The sequence below is a fragment of the Ambystoma mexicanum genome, chromosome 10, assembly GCF_040938575.1.
Source record: "Ambystoma mexicanum isolate Mex_15411 chromosome 10, UKY_AmexF1_1, whole genome shotgun sequence".
In the NCBI taxonomy this organism is placed as follows: Eukaryota; Metazoa; Chordata; class Amphibia; order Caudata; family Ambystomatidae; genus Ambystoma; species Ambystoma mexicanum.
The window spans coordinates 899,728,019-899,755,074 of NC_090932.1; the positions used below are offsets into that span (position 1 = coordinate 899,728,019).

At 49.4% G+C, this 27,056-nt stretch overlaps 1 protein-coding gene across 7 annotated transcripts in view; it reads right to left on the reverse strand.

Annotated features, from left to right (window-relative positions):
* The window catches only part of ATP11B (ATPase phospholipid transporting 11B (putative)), a 1,683,501-nt gene that overhangs the window by 988,231 nt on the left and 668,214 nt on the right, over positions 1-27,056 (reverse strand). For all 7 annotated transcript variants that reach the window (XM_069618659.1, XM_069618656.1, XM_069618658.1 and 4 more), the window contains one exon: positions 7,047-7,200. In XM_069618659.1, coding sequence (XP_069474760.1) covers positions 7,047-7,200 — 154 coding nt within the window. The remainder of the gene's footprint in view (positions 1-7,046; positions 7,201-27,056) is intronic.

A 27,056-nucleotide genomic window follows, 5' to 3' on the forward strand; every position in this document is an offset into this window, starting at 1 on the left:
TACTCCTGGTAACAGGATTTAGTTTTGGCCGGTTGCGTTACTAAGGAATCGGTTCCAGAAAGCTTCCAGTAAAACACCCAAACCAGGACAGGTGAAGACATCTGCAGGACAGACGGCCATGGGACACGTCTAGGACACAGATGACAAGTTTCAACTGAAGCCACCACGGTCAGGTGGCAACAGGCGATCTTACAGCAGAGAACAAAGGAGCAGGTCCAGAGCAGCTTCCCTTGATGCGATATGGGTGAAAATGCAGGGGCAGGCAACTTATAGCACAAGCTAAAGATCTGCAACGTTTCAATGCTCTACTCGGAAAGGCGACAGCTACAGCAAGGTAACCCAGGAGAGAGCTGGTCAGTCCACTGGTTGTTTCAGGGACACTTTCGAAGGCTCAGCAGGCACAGATCCTCAAACAGGGGTCGAGACTCGATGTGCCCACCAGTCCAAGGGTAGACGCCCCGATGAAGGCCTTCTTGAAATCAGGACAGAGGAGCAGGTCTTCACCGGGCAGCACTGGAGTTGACTCTGGTCAGGTACATGGGTTGTCAGAGGCTGCACTTATGTCTAGAGGTCTTGGATCCCAGCAACAGACATCCAGGGATGTGAGTTTGGACTAGATAGTTCCAACCCCTTAGCCTGCAAAAGCCACTGTTTTACCCATGAAATTTATTTCCACATAAGGCGTGTCCTGAACGGAGAAAGCATGAAGAAGGACAAAGAACAATATGTTCAAAGAACAAGCAAAAAACCTTGTGGCACAGCCATCTTTGGTAGCCATACACTGTAAATGCAAAAGTGCATTTTAAAATGTTTCAAAAAAGGTAAAAAATGTCACAGCTGGCTCCAGCTTGTCTTGGGCACAGTGTAAAAGTAACCAAAAAGCCATCATATTCAAAGTTATAAGGATACCAAGTATCCTAACTGCAGTTCACTGTAAGGTGATGTGATGTGCGCACTTGTAACAATACAAGTATTCAGAAAGAGAGCTAGTCTTTCAGTACTGATAGCCTTAGTAACTAGTCGGTTTCCTCAGAATGAGCAAAAAAGGTCAGGGAAATAAAGCAGAAGGGTATATTTACCTCCATAATGTCAAGACAGGGTTCAAAACAAAGCAAAAAGGGGGTCAGATAGAAGTCCATGGGAGGAAAGCATCAAAAAGAAAATGTTTCCTAACACTCAGGGCTGGAGGAGAGGCATTCCCACCCCCGATTTGATAGATCTTGGGGGGGAAGAGGGGAGGACGGGCCATTATGTGTGGCCATTCTACACAATTCCAGAGAGATAATGAACTTCCTGGTTCGGCTGGAACTAAAAACATCTGTTCATCACAAACTGCAACAGGTTCCCTACATGTCGCTCCCACATATCTCCCTGAGCACACTTAAAACACTGAACAAGGGGGTCACTTGAGCAACATGTAAACTTAACAATTCACTTCTTCAACATTTAAGTAAACAGGACACCATTTTCAGTATGAAAACACTGCCAACAATTTACAAATTGGGAACCACTTTCCTTTATAAATAAAAAGGAGAATCACTGATGGCATTCTCAAGTGACTGAGTTCTCTCTTCAAGAGCAATGTAAGAAGAAAACTGTTCAGCATTCAGTCCACTGAGAGAGTCCCAAATCATGGACTACCTGCCACCCCATTAACCAAAACCATGAACTAGAAACTCTGAACGAAATGATGGAAAAGGAACAAGTTACTTACCTGTATCTCCTGTTCTCCAGCATTGGTGTTGTTCATAGATTAACGTTCTGTGAATATTCCCCATCATTAGAAGTGAATCCTTGGTAACGGAGAAGTTTAAAATTAAACTGAACATTTCAGTCACTTTTGTGCTCTCACTTTTAGGTCATACTGCCACAGAAAGGCTCCCTTAGCTCCACTCCTGGCGTCCATTTTCAGCTGGGCAGACCTTAGGCCGAAGGGCAGAGCCTTGAACTGATAATGGACACCAGCCAATACAAACCGCAGGTAGCGGTGGTGTGAGTGATGAATAGAGATATGAAAGTAGGCGTCTATGTCGAGAGACGCCAGGAACTCCCCCTGCTACAGTTGTTGGGACAGTACCTGCTGTAGTGTAACCATGAAGACATTTTGAGCTTTTAGGAACTTGTTTAGCACCAGCAGGTCTAAAATGGGCCTCCAACACACTTACCTGGAAGCATCTGGAGTAGACACCTGTTCCTCGCTGTGCCGGTGGAACTCTTTCTACTGCTCCCTTGGACAGTAAACCTTGGACCTCCTGTTGTAACCAGTGATGGTGCATGTCAACTTTTTTCAACGGAGGGATGGTCAGTGGCGGTTTTATGAACACCATATGGCCCTGTTGAATGAGGGAGAGCTTCCATTCATCGGTGGTGGTGTTTCTTCACTCCTGGACGAATTGGAGATATTCTTCCCCTCACCGGGTGCTGAAATGGGAGTGCCGGACACTGGATGGGTCAGGGCTGTTTTGATGATTGGCCCTCGATTGCGAGGAGCCGCTCCAGCGCTCGTTACCTCTGTAGGACTGGGGCTCAGACATTTTGTCTTTTAGGGCTTTTCTTTGTTCAGGTGACCACGAGCTGGCCTAAAATGGCTGTTCTGACCATATCGGCTCTTTGAGATCCCACAATGCCAGCCACCACATTGGTCTTAACTGGTGTAGTCCAGTATAGGACCCTGGACTATCCCTTTCATTTCCTGTGAGAGTTGCTAAGACTATGTGGCAGTGCTAGTGACCAACCAGAAATTTGGTCACCTGACCCTTTGACATCAGCAAATTTAGTGGCTTGTCTGGCAGGCCTCTGGACAGCCCCCTTTTCGAGGAATATTTAGGTTCTGCCCTGCCCCAGCTCGCTCTCTTGCTTTGTTCCTACAACTTGGAGGTGGCTGGTCTGCTTAATGAATTTTCCTGTGCTTCCCACCATTTTTTACATTTGAAAGCCCTCACTCAGCAAAACCTGCTAAGTGCAATGGTTTAGGTATATCCCAGTTTGTATTTTTTTCCCTCCGGAAGTCCTGTCTGGGCTTCCCGAAGACTCCTGCTGACTAGCCACATCTACTGGTTCGAGTCATTCCCTTCTGGACCTTTTACATCGCAGCCTACTGTTTCATGCCAGGATCATCCACTTGGCCATGGGCTGCTGCTGCTGACCAGAAGGGTGCTGAGACTTAACTACCATGCCATTTTGCCAGCTAAGGACATCCAAGGAAGCCTCTACCCTTTGTCCCAGCACTCGAATAGTTTGCTGCTGTGTTGCCTTTATCTTTGTCTATTGAGCTGCTGGGAGCAGTCTTTGTGGGTTCCCTCATCTTCCTTGGGTCCTCCTCAATGAAAACTCCAAAGCATGCTTGAAGGACAATGCCCTGGTGAGAGCCTTTGTTCCTTTCCGGGGTCACTGGAATCATCGCTAGTTCAGGGAACGGAATCCTGAACACTGCACCTATGGAAAAGACTATTACTTACCAGGTTGTTTCATGCTGCTGGAGGCGTTTCCCCCATAACAACCGACTAGAGTACCTACCTTTGGGTCCTTGGTGCAAGATTATACGAGGCACTTATCCTATGGCGACCCTACAAGTCCGGAATAGAGATTAGTCAGAGAAGAGTCTTTACCGCATCTTCCATACCGTTCTATTGTTCCTCTGGGGCTATGGGTCCATCCTCCAACGTCTGGAACAGTTCTTTGGGATCTCGTATGGCCCTAACTGGGGATGCCCAGTGCAGAATCTACATCTGCGGGGTTAAACAGGTTTATCTCCACTAAAACAGATGGCTCACCGACTCTGCTCCTTTTAATTCCTGAGGAATTTTGAACCTGATCTGGAACTCTGAAAAACTGACTCTGGTGTAGTTACCAGTCAGTGGATATTTCCCATGATCCCCTACAGTTTGAATGAGCTCTTGATTAAGATTTATGTTTTTGTACTTACCTGTGATTTCAATTCATTTTAAAGTCATGCTTTGCCTGTCTTCAATAGGACTGTATTTTTAACATTATGACTAATCTCAGTAACACCAATTTTGCCTAAACTGTCAAACAAGTAAACTGTTTCTATAATTCTTCAAAGCATTTGGCTTTGGTTTGAATTTGCTTCTTACCGGCTTAGGAGTGGATGTATTATCAGGTGTGAAAATGCATTAATTGTAACATGCTGCCGTAGGGAGTCCAAATTAATCAGATGTATCGTTATAGGCCTTATGGATTTTAGACTATTTTTCGGGCAGGTCAAAAGTTTCTGTTCCTCTTGTTCTCCCCTTCTCTTACTATAAGTGCCCAACCACCATCTAGGGCCCAACACATATACTAGGGCTGGGACAATGTGCAAAACTGTGCAGGCCGATAGGGGACTTACCTGCTTACTAGGTTTTATGGTTCCCTGGTTCTCCCAATCCCCTGTGATTTTATTCGGAGTGCTTAGCTATGGTAGTTGGCCAACATAGAATCAGTCGTGTTAGGTGGGTCCTTTTATGGACATTACTGTTTTTATAATAAGCTTGCTATCTTGACACCTGCATATTATTACCAGAGTACTTATTTGACCTGATAGAGGTATATGTGTTAAGTAAGTAAAGTATATATTTTTTAGTATATCAGTGTGGTTTATTTTCTAGCGATAAGTGCGTGGACTAGTCACATCTTTGTGCTGACCTGCTATCTCTACCTGAGTGTTAAGCCTCATTACTCTGCCCACATTATGTTATGGAAAAATCCGATGAGGTAGTATTGGTAAATCTTTAATAGAAAAGGTAGGGCAATACACGACATAACACATCGACAGGACAGTTTCTAGCAGACAAATCCAAATCCGGTCCCCGTTCACTAATGTGTTAGTTTGTATGCACTTAATACATTGAAAGCTACGAGAGAATTGTGGATTAACAAATTAATGGCTTCACTTCAAGGAAGCATTTTACAGTTTATTGTTTCAAGATGGGGTCTTCTACCCTACAAGGCCAATTCAGGGTTATATGGCCTAGTCTGAACTAATATAGTAGCATCAATATACTGTTTTGTCTTTTGAGTCTGCAGCCCATCTCATTTATTATTTTCATTTTGCTCTTGCTTATAACATGCATTTTTTTCTACTACAGCAACGTACACTAAGAGTTGTTTTGCTTCAATTTCTTGTTGGGTGTATTAGCCCAATTAAGGTCAGTGGCTGTAGTGTCCTCAATGGGTGATACAAAAAAATGCCTTAACAGACGATAACAGACTTGTCCACCGGGTATCGTTGCTTTTATGCACAAAGACAACTTGCAAACACCCCAGAGACAAAGCGAACACTATGACCTGGTACCTGCCCTAAATCGCCACGCAATCTTAGTGTTCAGCAAGAACAGTGTGGTAAGTCAGAATCAGGAGACCGACAACTCATTGTGTTTTGAACAGAAAGGGTGTTATTTTGGTGCAAAAACCCTATTCTAATCCTGCCACTCATGCTGAAAGAAAGAAGAGTCCAAAAAGGTGCACGCCAGGATGTTGTACAAAAGTAAGTCTGTCCTCCGTCTAGAAACGTAACTGGCCTGATCCGAGCCCTACAACTACAAAGTAACAATAACTAGAAATGAACAATGCTTAAGGGCCTCTTGCCCAATTGGCAGGTTTCTGACCCGCACTGTACTGTACTGCCCCTGCTCGTCACCAACCAATGTCTGTTCGTCTTCTCCCTGACTTACAGTTCCAGCACAAAGGTTTTCTTAGGGCCTCCTGGCCATGGTGTAAGGGAAAAGTGAATGTCTCTAGGCCTCTGGGCTTGTAGCTCAGTTGTATACAAGACAGTCTCTTCAAGTGTCCTTGGATCCTATGCCCCCCTAGGGTCTCGTGTGTCACACCCCCTTATGGGGTACCCACTCTCTGAACCCCAACTTGAGCTGTTTGCTCTCTCAGCCTCTTGAGGGCTCTCTGCCTCTCTCACGCTTTTTAGTCTCTCACCCCGGCATGACGTATTCAGCCTTGGATAGCTGGGCCTCTCCCGGCTTGTTTGGCAACCCACTTTGGTTCGTACTCTTACCTGGGGACTCCGGTTTCACACCCCCTTGCGTGTTATCCACTCTGTCAGCCCCACTTGGGAAGCTTACACTCTCAACCTCTCTTGCGCTCTCAGCGGTCTAGTGTTGTTTAATCTCTCACCCCGGCATGGGGTACTCAGATTCTTGCGCTGTCTCAGCAACCAGCAATCCAGTCATTTTTACGACAGGAATTTGACAGAATTCTGCTGAAAAGACTAATCGAATGATGTGGGGGGGGGGGGGGTATAGGGGTGATGCGGTGGGGTTAGGGGGATTAGTATAAGGAAAGGGGGGGGGGGTGGAATCCCCCACCGAATAATACATCAAAAAATTGGTGAGTTTTTTTTCCCGGCAGAATTCAGGAAAAGTAAAGTAGTTTGGCAGAATTCCTGTCAGAAAATAGAACCCCTGTTGCCTCAGCCCTTCTAGGGCTCTTCACAGTCTCATCCCAGCATGGGGTACAAGAGTCCTCGCCCTGTCTTGGGCTATATGATGCATCAATTCCTTTTGGGCTCTTTGCTTCTTCAACCTAGTTTGGGGTATGCAGATTCTCACCCCATTTTAGAATGATTTCTGGGCTTGTTATCTCGCACCAACTTAGGGTGTGTGTCCTTGCCCCTCCGACCGCAGATAGCTTCAAGAACTTTGAATCCCAAGATCTAATCCTTGTGCCTCACACCGTAACGGCATGTCAGATGGATTTAATGATGGAGGTAATGACCCTGCAGAAGAAGCCACATTATCAGACCATGCAGTTGTCTGTGGAAGAAACTACTACACTCCTGCAGATATAAATGTAAGTAAAGGAAAACTTGGGAGGAGGTCTGTGCACTGCTATAGCACAGTCATGGAAAAAGGGAGAGTATGGGTTATTTTTAGCTCCTTGCATATTAGATCAGATTTTGTAGCAGTATGAATTCAAACTGAATAATCTATTGTTAACCATTTGCAAAATATGGCAAGCAGAAAACACTTGTTATTTAAGAATACAATAAAAAAAAAAATTAAAAAGGGACTTTCAAAATGGGATAATGTAAATACCTTTGCCTTTTGCAGAGGTGCCATTCGGCAACACAACACAGCAGAACAACTTCTACAAACATCCATGAACAGCTTTTCATGTTCCCTGAGTGCAAGAGAAAGGCTGGATCCATCGACCACTAGCCCATGCTGAATGACATGGTCTTCCTTCAGTCTGGAGGAAAACAAAGGGGGCGGGGAATGCATATATTATTTACAATTCAAACTATTTTAATTTACACTTTTCAACAATTCCTTTTATTAACAAACAATGCATTGAATTTGATAATAGTATAGAGAAAGATTCACGCTTTAATTTTATTTGAAAACCCATATTGCTTTGGTCTGTGGCTCTGAACTGGAGGAGAATTTCCAGGGATGGATAACAAGTGGCAATATGACTTATGGCTTGTTCAATGAAATGGCCTATTCCACTCTCACATTAATGAACACATTTCTTCCTTCACAGTAATGTTCTTTCTGATAGATATTCCTCAGACAGATTCCACATCTTTGAAATCAGCCTACCAGTGCAGCTGCTCTTCTGAAACTTTTTTGCTGCCAGGAGAAGCTGTGCACCTTGTCTCCGCCCGATACCTCTATGTAGCCCATGACAAACAAGACGATGGACCAGCAATATATAGAGACGCCATGCCCCGTGACCCTTCTTTTATCTTATCACTGCGACATGGAACAAAGGTATACTAGCTATCCGCCAATAGGGACAAGAAGGGAGGCTGAGGGGGAAGAATCCACAGGAGAACAGCCATCAGAAAGAACATTACAGAGAAGTAATGTGTTCTTCCTATGGATTCCTTCCTCCCACAGATTCCTCATCTTTGATAAACTACCAAAGCAGTACATAGACCGGGGGAGGCGGATAGCAAGGACACCACCTAAACCAGAAAACTCTGAAGGACAGCGTCCTGTCTAGACAGAATCCAAGAAGTGTTTAGCAAACATGCGCAAAGAAGCCCATGTAGAAACCTGGCAAATGTCTAGAACAGGGGCTCCATGTTGCAGAGCTGAAGTGGCAGCCAGCCCTTTGGTGGAATGTGCCCCGAGACCCTCAGTCACATCCTTACCGACCAGATCATAGCATTTCAAGATGCAGAGGAGGAGCCACCTCTGTAGGGCTTGTTTTATCACAGCCCTTCAAGCACAAGCATAACCAATGCACAGTTGCCCATCTTTCCTGGCCTCTCCAGTCCGAGAGACGTAGTAGATGTGGGCTACCACTTAATCCAGCTGTTGGAATCGTTCCTCTGCTTTGGAAGGGTGAGACCAAGGAAAAAAAGACAGGAAGACGAATCTGTTGTGAAAGATGGAAATCAGAAACAACTTTTGAGAGATAAAATGGCCTCACTCTCAAAGTCATCTTCTCCTTGGAGAAAACAAAGTAGGGAAATGTGCTGATAATGCCTGGATCTCACTCGCCTGTCTAGAGGAAGTGATGGCGACCAGGAAAATCACTGCAAGGGTGAGCAATGTTAGCAAACAAGAATTAAGGGGCTCAAACCGAGCACACAAGAAATGTTCTCACTAAATGTAAATCCCACGCTGGAACACACCGGTGTAGGGGAAACTAATGGCATAAACCCTGCAGAAATTGCAAGACTGTGGGAATAACGAAAACAAGCCCTGCTCTGGGGTTCTCTTGAAAACCGAGCAGCAAGGTACCGCTTAACAGTGGCAATCTGCAAGCACTTCGGAGCCGAAGAAAGCAGAAAATCCAAAACAAAGGATGTGGAGCAAGTAAAAGGGTCCAAATCCCTCTCGCAGCACCAAGTGAAAACATACCCCGCAGACATGCATAAATGGATTTGGTGGGCAGTCTTCTAGTGGAGCCGAGTACATTTAAGCCGCCATCTGACAAATCCCACTCCTTATACCTCAACCTTTCAGCAGCTAAGCATGAAGGTTTAGGCTGCCGAGGTTTGGGTGTAGGATTCATCCCATCGATTGGAAGAGGAGGTCCGCTCTCTACGTAAGGTGCCGGGGAGGGCAGATAGCCATGTCCAGCAACTCAGAGTACCAAGTTCTCGGATCCAGCCCAGAGCAATCAAGATGATTGTGTAACCCAAGCAGGCGTAGCCTGCTGACAACTAGCGGTTTGACAGGGATCAGCAGGAAGGCATAGAGCTCGAAGTCCCACTCAACTGTCAAATCGTCTCCTAGAGCTCCCTGCAGAGAGAATTCCCGGGAACAGATCCACCTACACTTCCTGTTCATACTGGGGAACATCTCCTCCTGACAAAGATCCCACTTGTGTGAGGGAATCGACTGTCTGCTCAAGGCATTAGCCAATACGGTTTCCTTGCTGGCTAGAGGAGCAGCCACCAGAGACCGGCTGTTTTTCAGAGCCCAGAATCACAATCACATTGCTTCTCTGCATAAAGGCAAGGAGCCCACACTGCTTTGCTTGTTGAAATAGTGCATGGCAACTGTGATGTCCATCAGAACCAAAACAAGCTTCTTTGTACAGAAAGGAGGAAAGAGACCACGGCACAGTGTGCTTGTTCGTATTTTGAAAGTGTGCCCTTCTATTGTGTAGTCAGTCATTGTAAATTGAATTGTGCATGTTCTTTTTATCCTTTTAAATATATTACGAATGACATGTTATTTTATTTATTCAATGTATGCATTGCTGATAGTGAAAGGATTAGGAGGAAGCCAAATTGCCTGAACAGAACGTTGCTTTATTGTGAAAAAAAGCAGTAAGGATACGAGTTCTCTTAATGACAGGACTCAATGACTTGCTTCAGTCACTTTGCGTTACACCTCTTCCTCGGGCGGAGTTCTATAAGGATGTAGCTGGAGGAACCGTGGCTCAGTCCTCGTACGCCCAACGAAAATCCCTTGTTGCTTCTTGCTCCGAGGTGTGTCTCTCCTGTAAGCAGAAGAGAAAAATGCTGTCAGTCCATCATCTCCGTCAGCTTGATATAGGGTCTGATGTGGCACTGACCAATCAGTGCTCTGATGTTGTGGGTGTGTACATAAGCTTCACCAGGCACCGCCCCTTTCCCCCGAGCCACGGCTTGCAATGATGCCTGACCGTCTCTGACCGCTGGGGCAGGCTGAGCCCCGATACTGTGTGTGGGGTGTCTCACGTTCATCAGCGGTAAGTGATCTGGGTTGAGGAGCCACGTACTGGTATGTAGGAGCCCGTGCCACGGTATGGGCATAGACAGCGACCGGGCTGCATGCAGTCGCTGGGATTATGGTGGCGGGTTCCCTGTGATACAGCGTCCCTAGTTCTTTGCAAGGTGAACCGGTGTCGGCGAGGCGGTCCGTCCACTCTGTGGTTTCTTCCGGGAAACCCGTCTTCCCCATTGAGCAGGCCCCTTCAGCACGACTCCCGTCTGTGTCCTACGCTCCTTGTCTGGCTTCGTCTGATTTATGCTGGGGCAGACCGTGTCCGGAGGCATCCCCTTGCATCCTGTAGTGCCGAGCACGGACAGACACCCTGCCCTATCTTCCCCCCCACTGAGGAATCGAGCCGTTCGGGCAGATCAACGCTACGTGACAAGTCAACCGGGACGACCTGAAGTGAAGCCAGCCTATGCATGGTCTGGAAGCGGTAGGGCTGGAGCGTGAGGAACCACCTCAAGACGCATTGGTTGGAGTCCTTCTGGACGGACAACCACTGCAGTGGGGCGTGGTCCGTGAATACTGTGTAGAGACGGCCCAACAGGTAGTACCGTAGGGATTCCACTGCCCACTTGATAGCGAGGCATTCTTCTTCGATTGTCGAATATGCCAGTTCGTGGGGCAGGAGTTTACGACTTTTGAACGCTCCCAGATAGAGGTCCTCCACCAGGCCTTGTGACAGTACCGCACCGACGCCCATCCCTGAGGCATCAGTCTGCAAATAGAAGTGCTCGGTAAAGTCTGGACACCTTAGGACAGGCAGGGCCGAGATGATAGTCTTCAAGTAGCGGAAGGCCCGCACTGACTATGTTCGAAAGGGCAATCGTAAGCGGTGCAGCAATGGAGGAGAATAAGAAAATAAACAGTCTGTAATATCCCACAAAGCCTATGAATGCCCTAACCTGTTTCTTGTTAACTGGCATTGTTAACGAAGAATGGCTTCCACTTTATCCAACTGTGGTCAGATACCACCACCACCGACCAGGTATCCCAGATATCGAGTTTGTGCTGCTCCTAGGGTAGTCTTTTTAAGGTTTATCTTCAACCCAGCAGAGTCTAGTGCTGTGACTACCTTCCCTAGGTGTTCCAGATGTTCGAAACCAGCTGTTACTGAAGATGCCAAATTCATCGAGGTATGCAGAGCTGTAAGAGGCGTGGGGTGTTAATATGCGATCCATGAGTGACTGGAATGTGGTCGGTGCCCCATGCAGCCCAAACGGCAAAACAGTACCTGACAGAAACCGGAGGGAATAGTGAAAGCAGTTTTTTCCTATCCTCTTCCGGAGATGGATCTGCCAGTATCCCTTTTTAAGGTTGATTGTACTCAAATATTTGGCCGATCCCAGTCTTTCTAGGAGCTCATCGATGCGAGGCATGGGGTAGGCCTGATAGGTGGCTATCGAGTTCAACTGTCGGAAGTATATGCAAAATCTGGTGGACCCGTCAGGTTTTGGCACAAGGACTATTGGGGAGGGCCAATGAATGGTGGAAGGCTCTATTATACCGAGCTGTAGCATTTCTTCCACCTCTTCTTGGACGGCAGTCGGTTTTGCTTAAGGGATGCGATAGGGCCTGACCCGTATAGTCCGATTGGGCACGGTCTCTATTAAGTGCTCAACCAACGTGGTCTGTCCTGGGTAGTTTGAAAAGACATGGGCCAGTGGTTCCAGCTTGGTAATTAGTTCCTCTTTCTTGGCTTCGTGTACGTTGGGGCCCCACTGCACTGACTGCAGGCCGGTCGGTTCCTTCCATGGTTCTAAGACATCCATAGTGGCAACACTTGCTGTTGGAAGGGGTCTGGTTGGCTCCTTCCATTCCTTTAGGAGATTGACATTGTAGTTTTTCTCCTTCTACCATCTATCTGGTTGTTGTATTAGAAAGTTCACCAGTTCTCATATTGCCGACACTATGTATGGGCCTCTCCACTGCGCTAGCATTTTGTTATGGCTTGTAGGTAACAATACCAGTACTTTATCACCGACCCGAAAAGTACAGGCTCTGCAGTTCCGATTATAGTACTTTTCTTGGGTTCATTGAGACCTTCTCAGGTTCTCCTGTGGCATCTCTTAACTCCGCTAGGTGGTTTCTTAAGTCCACAATGTAGTCGGTGAGGGTTTCTTCTTCTTCCTGATTCTCCCATTCAGTGCGAACCATATTGAGTACAGTTCAGGGTTTGTGGCCCAATAATAGTTGGGGAGAATCCGGTGGACGACTGTGGCGTGTCTCGAAATACCATAAGAGCCCATGGCATCACACAGTCCCAATTCCCACCGGTTGGCACGGTGACCCTCTTTAACATTTGCTTCATTGTTTTTTTATAGTGTTCAACCAACCCATCCATCTGTGGGTGGTACAAAGAGGTTCGGATTTGCTTAATCTGTAGTTGTTGGCAGACAGATTTCATGACGGAGGAGATGAAGTTCCACCCCTGGTCGGTGACAATCTCACCGGGTAGTCCCACTCTAGCAAAGTATGGTATTAGATGGTTGCATACTTGAGCTGCACTAGTTCCCCGCATTGGGAAGGCCTCGGGGTAACGGGATGCATAGTCCACCACAACTAGGAGGTACCGGTGGCCATGACTGGCAGGCTCCAAAAGCTCCCACAATATCCATACCGATCTTACAAAAAGGTTCCTTAATGAGGGGCATAGGTTGCACTGGGGCTCTTGGAGGTATCCTTGGGTTTGTCTTCTGACACGCAGCACTCCTTACAGAATTTGGTGATAACGCTATATACCCCATGCCAATAAAACCCTTTAAGGACTTTCTTTGGAGTTTTTTCTCAGGCCAAGTGTCCTCCGGCAGCCTCGTTGTGGGCCAGTCGAAGGACCATATTGCGGTATCCTTGCGGTACCAAGAGCTGTTCAGTTTCATGTTTTGCGGGATCCAAAGTTCCACAATATAAAAGCCCCTTTCTTGACTTGAACCAAGGGAAGGCACAACCCGAGTCGGATCAATGACCGCCTGTTCTCTTGCTCCTTTTAAGATAGGATCTGTGAGTTTCACTCCTAAAAGTTGGTTTCTTGTCAGGTAACCAGTCGCTGAGACAAATGGTTTGCCTGTTCCTTGCCCATTCTCTTTTTATTCTTCGTACTTCGTTGCAGCTCTTTCTCTGGTGGCTTGGAGTGTGCTTGCTCAGTTCGACCTGGGAGAAGGGGGTGTGCCCTAATCAATCGGGGTCCTCAACACATTGCTGGAAGTAGGAGAGGTCGGTCCCCAACAGCACAGGAGCCTTCAGTCTCGGCATTATGGCAACCCTGAGGTCAGAAGTGGTCCCCTTTACTTTCATGGTTACTCGTTTGGAGGAATATTCTTTGGTGTCTCCGTGCACACATTTGATGTGGATAAGGGGTTCCCCCCACATTCCCTGCCCTACTTACTTTGGGTCTGATGGCAGTCTGTTGGCTTCCGCTGTCAAGAAGGTCTTGGCTGGGTTTCCCGTCTATAAGGACATCCACCAGATAGGGATCTCTGCATCTCAGCTACTCCCGACCCTGTAGATACCCGATCTCCATTGGTTCTGGTTTGGTTTGCGATGGCAAAAGCAAGCAATGTGCCCCCATTCCTCACAGTCAAATCACTGCGGTTGACAGGGAATGCTGGGCCGGGCAGATCCCCGACCTTCGGGTCTAGCATGCTTGGGCTAGACAAATGTAGGACTCCGGTTTCTGGTAAATCAGCACTTGCTACTCGGGTGGTGCCAGTTTTCTGGAAAGCAGAGGCAATGTCAATAGCTTCAGCTAACGTGGGTCTGTGATGCTGTCGAACCCAACGTTGCATGGGACCAGGAAGGGCTTCTATAAATTGTTCCAACTTGACCTTTTCCATGATGTCTGCAATCGTACTGAAAGTGGGCTTCAGCCACTTGTCTGTTATCTCCTGTAATCTATAGAAGAGCTGCCTCAGTGTTTCTCCGGCCCGTAAATTGGTATCCCTTAATCGTATCCTGTAGGACTCATTGTCCATCCCCAATCGTTCTAGTATCGTTCTTTTGATCTCGGAATAGGCTGTGCCCCCAGCAGGGTCGGCAGCCTGGTATGCCCCTTGCATAGCCCCTGTCAGGAGGGGCGCAATGTAGTGTCCCCACCTTTCCACCGCCCACTGGGTCGTCCGGGCGAATCTCTAGAGGTTTGTGAAGAAGTAGTTTGGGCCATCCCCAGGTTGGTATTTTTTTTAACACTGAGCTTGGGGCCATGGGTTGTCCTCAGGATGCCATCATGGGCTCTGACCTGCTTCAATGTTTTGTTGTTGGCAGCCTGGATTTGGATGGCCTGTTGGATGACCTGCTGATCGGCCTGCGCCTGATAGCTCTGTACCTGTAACAACTGCTGGAGCTGTTGACCCTCTGCAAGCGTCTTGACAATCCCCTCAATGGCGCTGTCGATCCCACCGCTGCCTTGTGAAAGGATGAGCAGGATGCCAATTGCCAAACGTTGCTTTATTGTGAAAAAAAGCAATAAGGTTATGAGTTCCCTTAATGACAGAACTCAAGGACTTTCTTCAGTCACTTTGCGTTAACCCTCTTCCTCAGGGTTGTAGCTGGAGGAACCGTGACTCAGTCCTCGTACGCCAACGAAAATCCCTTGTTGTTTCTCGCTCCGAGTTGTGTCCCTCCTGCAAGCAGAAGAGAAAAATGCTGTCAGTCTGTCATCTCCGTCAGCTTGATATAGGGGCTGGTGTGGTTCTGACCAATCAGGGCTCTGATGTTGTGGGTGTACAAATGCTTCCCCAGGCCCACCCCCTTGTCCCCCCGAGCCGCGGCTTGCCATGATGCCTGATCGTCTCGTTCTGCCGGGGCAGGCTGATCCCAGATACTGTGTGTGGGGTGTCTCACGTTCATCAGCGGTAAGTGATCTGGGTCGAGGAGCCACTTACTGGTATGTAGGAGACTGTGCCGCGGTATGGGAATAGCCAGCGGCTCAACGATCTTGCGTATGCAGTCGCAGGGATTATGGTGGCGGGTTCCCCGTGATACAGCATCTCTAGTTCTTTGTGAGGCGAACCAGTGTCAGCGAGGCGGTTCGACCACTCCGTGGTTTCTTCGGGGAAACCGGTTTTCCCCATTGAGCAGGGACCTTCAGCACGACTCCTTCTGTGTCCTCCGCTCCTTGCCTGGCTTCTTCTGATTTATGCTGGGGCGGACCGTGTCCGTAGCATCGCCTTGCATCCTGTAGTCCAAAGCACCGTCACACTGATGATGTATTGGGTTTTATGTTGTATAATCTTTGATGCAAATGATAATTTTCAGAATAAAGAAAACTGATGTGCTCCCGGCATTCCAACAGAGACCAAAGGCCACTCATCATCAGATCTTAGAGGTGAGGGCCTCAGCCTTTCAGTGACACGCCCTAATGTCAGCTGTTCCAGGTTTGTCAGATAAATGCACCCTCCAGCAGGTTGTCGCTGTGGGACCATTCAAGGTCCCTGCACACTTTACATGAGACCTGCAGAAGGTCTTTGGTAGATCTCTGAAATGGAATCACCGGCAACTGAGAAGCCACTGAAGCGAACTCATGCGCAGCTGAGCCTCTGGCACTAAACGGATGCAGGAAGACATAGGATCTAGCAATCACAGAAAACACAAAGCAGGAAACTTTACCTATGGTTGGAAGACATGCACCATCTTGGAGATGTTTGCTACTCGGAACTTGGGCGGGAAGGGAAGGCCTTGCTCAAGCGAGTGTCCAAGTTCACCCCTATGAATTGGAGGGATTGGGATGGAGAAAACTAAGAATTCTTAAGTTCAGGGAGAAGCCCAAGCTGTGCAACAGGCTGCACGTCCCGTGCAAGTGAACCGACGCGTGGTCTGGGGAGTGAGCTTTGACGAGCCAGTCGGCCAGTCGTCCAGATAGGGAAAAACATGGATACCCCTCCTTCCGAGGGAAGCCACTACCATTGCCAGCAGCTTGGTGGTAATGAATTGGTAATAGCAATTACCCACCTTGGATCTAAGGTACCTCCTTTATTTCCTGTCAATGGGAACATGGGAAATATTCATCTTGGAGTTCCACAGAGACCAGACAATCCTGGTGGAAGTCCGATTCATGGAGGCTTTGCAACTGGGGCAGCAGAGGGCAGAGTAGAGGCTGAGCGTGACCCATTCCTATGTGGGCATAGGAGGAGATGGGGCGAAAATCCCTGCCACGGTGGCTCGCAGTTTTCCGTTCCTGGAGACGTTGCAGTCGCCTTCGAAGCCTGACATTTCTGCAAAGATTCATCGGCCTTCGTACCAAACAGGTTGTTGTCGCCAAATGGCATGTCCAGAGGTTTCCCTGGATATGCGAGGCAAAACCTGATGTGCTCAGGCAAGATAATCTCCTCAGAACCGTGCTGGTGGCCATCTTTCTGGCCCTACAGTTCCCAGTGTCCAGGCTCAATTGGAGGATCTGTCAGGAAGTCTTGTTGCCAGCCCTTAGCAGAGCCTCAAACACATCCCTAATGTTGCCCTCACGGATGTGTTCTGCCGTCTCCACAATGACCGACCAAAACCCAAAATTAGGGCACAGGAGGTGTTGATGCACCTCACGCCAATGGTCGCAGAACCAAAAGGTTTCTACCCTTGGTATCCAGTCTCTTGCTCTCCCTGTCAGGGAGGGGGAAGGGGAGATGTTTTCAGATTAGCCGTGGCAGCTGTGGTATATCAGAATCGAGACTCAGACACTGAGGCTTGGTCCAAAAGCTTTTATTTTGTCTCAAAATCAAAGGCTTTTCTTACTCTAGCAGATCAAGCCCTATTCTATACTAACAAAGTTCAAAAGGGTGCTTGTCAGGATGTCTATACAGAAATAAGTCATCTGTCCAGAATACTATTCTACCTAATCACTTTCCCTGTCCTACGAAAGAAAACCCCCAAACTAAACAAAAGTAGATTAAGGAACTACCCCCTTGAAAAGGGATGGCTGCTTGCTTCTGACCCCAACCCATCCCTCTTTATCATAGGCTTCTTGCATATGTTTGTAGTCCAAGTTTACACAGTTCTTGGCGACTTGAATATTATACGGGTTCTCCAGCCCAGGCCCCTGGTCCTCATTTCAGTATTCTTTCCCAGCCTGGGTCTTCCTCCTTATTCCCACATGAGGGAGTTCTTTCAGTCTCACCACGCAGCAGTTTTCATATTTCGCACGCTGCACTCTGGGGTTTCTTCCTGCTCACCCCACTCTGGGGCCTTTCTCAATCTCACTCCACACTCTGGGTTTTTATTTGGGTCTACTACCCACAATGGGGCTTTTTCATTCTCATGCCCCACTCCAGACATTACTTATCTTATTCTCACTCCCCACTACAGGGTTTCTTCTGGCTCTCCCCACTCCGGTGTTTTTCTCATTCCCCACTCCAGGGTTCCTTCTACCTTACACCCTCTTACATATCTTTCTTGCCCGTCTGCCATCTTCACCACAGGAGCCCCTGCATGGCCGGTTGCTGAGAGCAGGGCTCCTTGGGAGGGACGTCGAGTTGGATTGGGTTTCTTGGTGCCTTGAAGCATTTAAGGGGGATTCAATTTGGCTCTGCATAGCCTCTGGCGAAACGTTCCTCTTGCTCGGTGCGGTGTCGTGTAGGTGGCTTCTTGGGGGCCTTGCGGTTCGGCTCTATGAGGTACTTGGACCTCATTCACGCCGCCTCCCTGTGCTGCTCTGGCATTTTAACTGTCTTATGCTGCCCTCTTCCAGTGCGTGTCGCACTGCCACATGCAGATACTGGCAATCTCGCTCTCCTGCCTGCCACACCACCACTAATCTCCTTGATGCAGTTAAACTCAGCAGGAACTGGCAAGACTGTCTCCTGATTGGCTCTTCTCTGACGGCTCCCTCCAGGAGGTTGGTCCATTCATCCCTTGGTTGTCTTTCATTGAAATTGGGGATAGTTCCGGTCAGAAGCCAGGTCACCCATAATAAAAGGGTGTATGGGGGTTTCAAACCACCTAATTCCTATATATCCAATAACTTTCTCCTCAGAGTGGGAGGGATTGCGATTTGTACTCCTTTATGGGGTGTATTTGTCCCCTAAGGGTTTTCAGGGGGCATATCCAGAGGGATGCCGCTTACCCTGTTCACGAGGTGATGTTGAGCATAGCAGGCTCGGCTCCCTAGTCCTAAAGTGGGTAGCTCTCCTGTGGGGGGCGGTGACGGCATCCCTGGTTTTTGTCATATACACTGAACAACTTAACCTTTCGGTGACAGTATGGGCAAACAGAAACAGTGGTTCGGAGGGTGCTGGATGAAGCTTTTTGCCAGATCCCAGTCTACAGTCAGGAAGGAGACTGGTTTGAACCAGACACAAGGGCTCAGTGAACGAGGATAGAACAGGGGCAACGTGCTGGTCTTGGAAAAAAAGACCACGCAGAGCAAAAGAGGTCCGAATCCCGTATCCGCGCTTAGAAACCGAACTCAAGTACGGTATTAGGCGCGTTATAAATTATAAGTTACTCAACGTAGTGACTAACATACTCTTAGTCCATAGTCCCCTTTCCTCCATACTGCATGGCGTCCCTTCCAAGGGACAGGAGACCACCTTTTTCACCAGAAAAAAATCTTCCCCTTTAAATTAAGAGGCGTGCAGGGGTGTGGCCCAAGGAGCATGTGCTGCCCTGACTCTGCCCTCCGGCGCCACACCTCTGTCCCCATTGACGCATTGACAATAGATTTGACATTGCCTAATGACACCAGTATTATGAGGTGGGAGGTTGGTGGGACGTATGAAAGAAAGGGGACTATGGAATAAGAGTATGTTAGTCACTACGGTGAGTAATTTATAATTACTCTTACGTCCCGTCCCCTTTCCTCCATACTGCATGGGCGATCACAACTGAATGTAGCCCCAGGGTGGAGAGGAGACTCTCCTCAAGCAAATAGGTTCCTGAGAACCGCCGGTCTGGATGCCGGCTCTACATCGGACGCAGCTTCCGGACAGTAATACTTGCAGAAAGCTGAGGGAGTGGCCCAAGTGGCCACCCTGCTTATGACTTGCCAAGGGATATGGCGCTGGAATGCGATGGCCGTTGCCTTCGCCCTGACTGCGTGGGCATGCATGTTGGCCGGCAGCGGCCCATGCTGGCCCTCATCCGCTTCTTTGATGGCCGAGACCATCCAGCAGGATATGGAGACCTTGGAGGCCCGATAGCCTGGTCTTGAGCCTCCAAAAGTGACAAACAGGGCGTCCGATTTGCAGAAGCCCTTGGTCCTGTCCAAGTAGAATTTCAGGGCATGCTTGATATCCAGGCAGTGCAGTACTCGCTGTGCTTCGTCCTTAGGATCGGCAAAGAACGTAGGAAGGACTATTTCCTCTTTCAAGTGGAAAGCAGACAGCACCTTGGGCAGAAATGCTGGGTGTGTCCGCAGGACTACTTTGTCCCGGTGAAAGGTTTACAGGCAACCAGCGCCTGGATTTCGCTGTCTCTACGAGCCGAGGTAAGGCAGACTAGTAAGGCCGTCTTGATGGTGACCAGCCTGATGCCCGCCATTGGCTCAAACTTTTTGTGGGGCGCCCAAGCCTATGTTGAGGTCCCACACGAGGTGCAGCCTCTTGACAGGCGGATAGAGCCTTGCGAGCCCCATCAAATGTTTCTTGATGATAGGACTGGAGGAGGAGAAGATCCCCTCATCCTCCGAGTTCCTGTAAGCCCGATGGCTGCGAGGTAGGTACAAGCAGGTATCCACCTGCACACCAGAGTGGAGGAGGAGTCCAACATACATGCCAGGGGGTCGATTTCCTTGGAGTCTGCCCAGTGGCAGAATCTGGTCCATTTACTTTTATACTGGGCCCTGGTAGCCTTGCTCCTTGCGCCCTGATTGATTTCCAGATTAGCCTGAGAGAGGCTGAGGTGCCGCAGCGTTACCTGCTCAGGTACCACGCTGTAAGGGCTAGTTTGTGTCAAGGGGTGGATGACCCTGCCCCCCTGCTGCGCCAGAAGATGTGATGGACCCTTCAGGAAGTGAATCAGAGGCATCACCGAGAGGCTGAGCAGCTCCGAAAACCATGGCCTGGCCTGCCACCATGGAGCTATTAGAATGATGTTGATTTGGCGAGAATACTTGATATTGCAAATCACTCTGCAAATCAGCGGTGTGGGAGGGAAGGCGTAAGCCTCCATGCCATTCCACTGAAGCCGAAATGCGTCGCCCAGGGAGCCGGGGCCCTGTCCCTGCAAGGAAGCGAACGGAGGGCACTTCTTGTTGTGCAAGGTGGCAAAGAGATCCACCTGCGGATGACCCCACCTGTTGAAGATCTCCTGAATAACAAGGTCGTTCAGCTGCCACTGGTAATTGTCTGCTCCCAACCTGCTGAGCCTGTCTGCCTCCAGGTTAGATTCCCCCGGGGGGTGGACTGCTGTGAGGTAGATGTCGTTTTCCAGGGCCCACTCCCACATGTTGATTGCCAATCTGCATAGAGGAGATCCGGTGCCTCCCTGCTTGTTGACGTAGTACATGCTGGTCGAGTTGTCTGTCTGGATGAGGACAACCTTGCCCCTGAGAAGTTGTAGGAATGCTCTGAGCGCTAGCCAGATGGCATTCAGCTCTAACCAAATGATGTGATAGTCCTGCTCCTGTCGAGTCCAGGTGCTGTGGACCGAGAGATCGTCCAGCGTGGCTCCCCAGCCCTTGAGCGACGAGTCTGTGGTGATGGTGGCCTGCGGGTGGGCAGCCGAAAGAGCTTCCCCATCCGCAGGTTACAGTCCCTGGACCACTATGTTAGGTCCGGTGGAGAGAGAGAGGAACGTTGATCATCTCAGATTGGGAGCCACGCTCCTGGTTCCATGAGGCCGTGAAGTGCAGCTGAATCCTCCTCATCCTCAAACTCGTGTGTGGAGCGGCTAATAGGACTGCCGCCAAGAGACCCAGGAGATGCTGGTACCACCATGCCGAGGTCACCTCTCGGGAGAGGAAGTGGGTGGTGGCCCTCTTGATGGCAGAGATCTTGTCCTCCGACAGAAATACTTTCTCGGAGCACGTGTCCCAGATGTGGCCCAAGAATGTCAGAGTCTGCGTGGGGTGCAGCTGCGACTTGAGATTGAGCGAGAATCCCAGATCATGCAGTGTGTTCACAAGGGAATGGGAAGAGTGGTGAACCGCTTCCGGAGATGTAGCCCTGACGAGCCAGTCGTCGAGGTATGGGTAGATGTGGAGGCCCTGCGCTCTGAGGAAGGCAGTGTTAGGGATAATTCTCATTTATGGCTAATTTCCCTCACCTAGTGAGTCCCTCAGCGGCTTTGCTGGATTTCTGGGGTTTATTTTTTCCACCTGGTAAGAGTGTGAACCTTTTTCCCCACTCTTACAGTGTCTTTGCTGTGTGTATTTTCACTGTTTGTGTGATCTTGGGCTCTGGAGCCACACCACTCCACGAGCCCCACTTTTTTTGTGTGTTACACAGCACCTTCAGTGGAGTGACACAGGGTTGTCTCTAAGACTTCCCACCGACTCCATTTTTATGGGGCTGACTACTGTCCCCCAGAAACAGGTAAAGTTGCCATTAACGTATATAGTCACTTTAAACTGCAGACCCAGTACACCCCATCTTACATGGAGTATTGGAAAGGGTTAACTCTTATCCCTTTTTGTCTGTACCTCTTGGAGCCTTGTTTCGCTCCCTTAACATTAAGACTTGGCTGGTGGCAGTGGTCTCTACCCTAACTTTTCTACTGCGATTATAGTATATAAAAGTGGTACTGTTTTAGGCTATTTTATTAGCCTCGAACATAAACCTGCTTGACCAAATACATTTTATTTTGGCTCTGGTCGGGTTTAGTCGCCATTTCTTTTTGTTACAGTCCTTGTGTTTTGCTTTTCACGCCAAACCAGGTTTGGTTTCTCCGTTTGCCGTCCTTTGGCGGGCTTCTGCAAAGAAGCCCTCCGTTGGCGTGTGGGTGTCTAGGTCGGCTGAATGTGAGGGAGGGGTTTAGTAACCCCCTGCACAGAGTCTCCTTGGAGACCCAAGCCACACTTTGTGTTGATTGACTGAGGTGGTTGTCCGAGCTGGACAACCCCTCTGCTGTGTGATTGACAGCCAGGCTGAGTGAATGGGGGATTTTGGCATAAATGGCAGGACTCTTGGGCTAGAAGTCAGAGTCGCCACTGGAACTGCAAGAACCGAAGAGAAGCGGAGAAGAAGACGGCTGCTACAATTTCCCAATCCCGGTGAAGCCCTGCTGCAGTCCTGAGCTATCTTCCCTTCAATGACAGAGAAGATCCAGTCCGTAGTCTTCTTCCCTTGTGCCTGGTGGGATGAACCAGCTCACCTTCTACAGCCAGAGAATCCTCTTCTGGGTCGAAATCGCTGCACTGAGCTGTAGTTGTCTGGATAGCCATCAGAAGAGCCCTCTCCTGTTTTTAAGGAGCGCACCTTTTATTCATAGTTGGTTTGCTGCTGCTGGCTTCATCTCTGGGTAGTGCAAATTGCTCCAGACGTCGTCCTCCTTGTCCCCATGACTGAAGCTTCACGAACCGTGAGTCTGCAGGAACTACCAGGAACAACTTCCGTAGCACCAGCTTTCTTCATCCGAATAAGGTACTGTGTCCATTTGGTCATTCTCTCCATCTGACCTTGAGGAATCAGAGGGAACCCTTTTCCTTTACGAAGGCTTGTCCTTCCTTTCTTCCGCCTTATAACTTTTCCTTCCCTTTTGACAATATTCAGTACTCCTGGCAACGTTAATCTTCAACTGTTCTAACCGTGTGATCCTAGACAACAGAGCATCTGCTCCATTTGACACTGGCGCAGGCCTAATGACTTTTATCTGCCTCTTAGAACACGTCCTCTGATCCTATTGCCTTGACAAATGTATTGCCTGTGATTTTTATCCCCTATTCCCTTGTTTTAATTCTTTGTGCTAAGTGTGTTTGACTATGGTTACATTTCTTCCTGCGGGTACGCTTTTCTTTCGTAAAACCGAACTGTCATTACTGTAAAAAAGTGATTGCGTATTAACCCACGGTAACGTCTTTGTTTACCAACAACGGTCTGTCAAATCCTAATGTACTTCCCTTGAATTGACCTGAACCAAAGGAATTGGGTGTGTGTAGTATATTTAGAGTGTGGTTTTGTTGAATAGAAGTTAAGTGTTTTGTGAACAGATGGTTTAAAAATAAATGTATTTATATTTTTTTAACCAGAAACCTTGAGTCAGTGTTTGAGTCACAGTAATTGTAGTCCATTGTGTAATCCCTATTACTGCTCATTTGCTCTTGAGATAAGTCTGGCTGCTCAGCCATCGCTACCACTTTACTGTGTAGTACAGGCTTGTACCAAAGGTGAAATTGTACTATCACTTGTAGTCTTAATTGTCTGTAGTGTTCCCTAAGGGTACTGCAGATGATTCTGCCTAACAGGCATCCACCATATTCATGAGCCTGGTAAATACCCTGGGGTCAGAGTTGAGGCCAAAAGGAAGGACATTGTATTGAAAACGGTAGCCCATGATCCTGAACCGTAGGAAAGAAGGATGGGGCTGCCAAATCGGGACGTGTAGGTACGCGTCCCTCAGATCCAGGGAGCCCATCCAGTCTCCCTTGCACAATGTCTCAGCTATAAAAGCTGGCGCAACCATCTTGAATTTCTGTAGGGGTAAGGAGAGATTGAGGGTGGAAAGGTACAGCACAACTCTCAGGCCCGCCTGGTTCTTCTGAAAAATCCTGGAGTAAAAGCCCAAGCCCCGCTGGGAGGTTGGGACTTCCTCCACTGCCTGGCTCTCTACGAGTGACCAGATCTCCGCCAGAAGAGTTGCTGTCCCAACTTGCGGGAGGGGAGGGGGGGGAGTGGAGGGCAGGGGAGAGGAGGAGAGGAGGGAGGAGAGGCCGGGATGGGAATGCGGTACCCCGTGGATACTACAGAGAGGATCCAGGGGTCAGTGAAATTCTGGCGCCAGAAATATGCATAGAAAGCAAGCCTGCCCCCCCCAATGGAGACACGTGGACCCAAAGAGGCGTGTCATGTCTTCTTTCCGTCGGAGGCTGTCGCAGGGAGGGGGGACTGGAAAAAGCATTTGCTCCCCCCCTTTTGTGGCTTGCACCGGTTCTGAGATGGCGAGTGGTCCGGCTGCCTGGATCTCCATTCCTGGAACCCGCAGAACCCTCCATACGTACACCCCCTGTCAGAGCGCAGCTGTGACTGGGTGTACGACTTGTGCATGTTCTTTGTCAAGATGGATAAAGACTTGGCCGTTTGTGAGCTGTTTTTCTTCTTGTCCAGCTCTTCATCCATGTAGGAGTGGAAGAGGACCCCCCCGACCCCTTCGATCGGTAGATCTAATATGCGTTCCTGGCCTTCCCGGTTGTATTTATTTGCCCAGAGACAGGCTGTCCTCATGTCCGTGGCGATACAGATGGCACGGCCAGAGGTGTCGATATGGGCCACAGTGGATTGCATGAGGTCATGCGCTACCAGCTTTGCCTCTGGCAGCCCCACCTTGAAACGTGATTGGCTCTGCGTATGGAATTCTGGGAGGAAGTCTGCAATTTGCCACCATAACCTCTGGTTAGCCGCAGTCAGCATGGCATCGGCTTGACGAAGGTGCAGGGACACATTGGCATAGAGTTTCTTTCCATACGCCTCCAAGATCTTCACCTCCTTGCCTAGTAGAGCAACAGAGGAGGAGGCTGAGGACGACTGAGGTTTGGAGTATAGTGATGCCGAAGCGATCACTGAGGAGTGTGACTGAGGATGGGCCGAGAGCAAGAGTGTATCCCCCTCCATTTGCCTGTACTTGGCGGCCAGGCGTCGATTAACTGGCTGGGTCGAGTGGGGTTAAGCCAACACTTCTTGTCCAGGGAGACTACATCGGTCTGCAGATGAATCCCTGTTTTGGCAGAGGGGCGTTGCGTGAGGACTTCAACCTCTGCCGGCTGCTCGACCTCGGGCTGGGAGAGGCCCAGGTATACCGCCAGCCCAGCAAAACATTTGTGGAAGGCCCTGGCTGAGGATGGCATGTCCAGATCCTCCTCATCATCATCATCATCCGTGTCCTGGGGATCAGGAGGATCCTGCAGAGGTGGAGGAGTAGTTGGAGCCAGAGGCTGGGGCACAGGGAGCGCAGCCGGGGGCTGAGGAGGCAGCGTTGTGTACGGAACCGCTTGAGGAGTCGGCTGGGGAGCCGGGACCAGTGGCTGGACCGGGGCCATCGGTGGAGGCGCTTGTGGTGCCACTAGCATAGTTGGGAGGACTTCCCTGATGGCGTCCTTGAGGATAACCCCCATCCGAGGTGACTTCATGAGCCCGAGGAACCTCTCAAAGAACCCCTCTTCACTGGTGGGAGGGGGGCTACGGGGTACTGACTGGGTAGCCGGGGGCTGCTGGAGCTGCTGCATACCCTGGCCTTATGGATGCAGTGGGAAGCTGCCCTGCGCATAAGGATAGGCTGTCGGCCACGTACCTGGTTGAGGCCAGTCCCACCTCGACCCTCGTTCTTCGCGGAACTCCTGGAATGGCGTTGGATGGGTGCGTCTGTCTGGTGCAGTGGCCATCTTGTCGAGCTGCCTGCCACATGTTGCTTGGCGGGCCCAGCCTCCGCCAGGACTCTTATGTGGATCACAAGGCTTACCCTGCTCCTCGGGCCTAGGCCCGGTAGGTGACGCCCTCGACACAGGGGTGGGTAGAGCTGCATTAAGGAGCCCCCTCTGACGAATTGCCGGTATTAGGGCATAGCCCCTCAGCAATATTGCTGGTACAAGGGCAGAGCCCCTCGGATGACGATCCGGTACCAGAACCTTCCAGTCCCTCAACCCTGCCACCGGGAGGATCCCTCTGCCCGCGGGCCGGTAGCTGTAGCAGCCTTGGTGCACGTGCTGGTACATGGACCTGAACGATCCCTCCCGCGTGGGTGAGTCCTTGGGAAGGAGTCTCCTTTGCAGGGTGCAATGGAAAATAGCGGCCCTACCTTAGGCCTAGCCCGGTGTTTCACTAAGTTCTTGAGGTCCTCTGGAGGCGACTTCTGGAAGAGCTCCCTCCACCTGGCTAGTCGGTCTCTTCAGCGCTTTCGATGACAGCGAGCCACATGCAGTACAAGCTTGCCAACCATGGTCTGGGCCAAGGCAACGTAGGCAGAAGGCATGGGGGTCCGAAATTGGGAAGAGCCCGTTGCAGGATGGATACCTGCTGAACCCTGTGGAAGTCACCATGCGCCAGGGAGGAGCGTGACGCCCGAGGTCCGAGTACCTGAATAATAAAAAGACAAAAAAGACGAAGGAAATGTCAGTTTCGGAACGGCAGATGAACTCGAGAAGACAACAAAAAAGAAGGGGATTGTAAGGAGGGAGATTCCCTTGACCTTATCCACAAGAAACCGTTACTTTCCACAGCCCTTTAAAATAGAAAGCATAAAACCAGGAAACCGAGTGGGCAAATCCTACGTCCGAGATACCCAATCTCCGAGAAGCAAAAGCTGCCATGGTACCAACCTTGGCTCCAAGACCAAAGCAGCGCCCGAGAAGTCAACACAACCAATGAGTTGGTGATACCGGTACAATGTGTTGAAGCCAAGGATGCAAGCAGCAACACTGTATGGCGAGCACTGGAACGAACATTGTTTGAAACACCTGTGATAACAGACGCAAGTAAAGTTGAACTGCTGATGAGTGATTGAACTTTGAAACCAAGATACGATACCTTTGACAGAGTGGTCGGCACCACGTGTGTGCTCAAATGTCTCGGTATGGTATCCAGCTGAGAAGTGGCAAAAGTGAAAGAGTTGTAAAGAATTGTGAGTCGAAGTGGTCCTGTGAAGGGTCAAGCAAAATCATGCACAGTCAAAAGTCTTTGACTTTGATATGGCCAAAAAGAATGTTTGTGTTAAAGTGGATAAATTGGTCCGAGCCTGGCAGAGGGAGACTGATTGAAGGTTATGTGTTAAAGAGGGTCTAAGCCCGGCGGAGGGGGACCCAGGGTGAATAGTGAA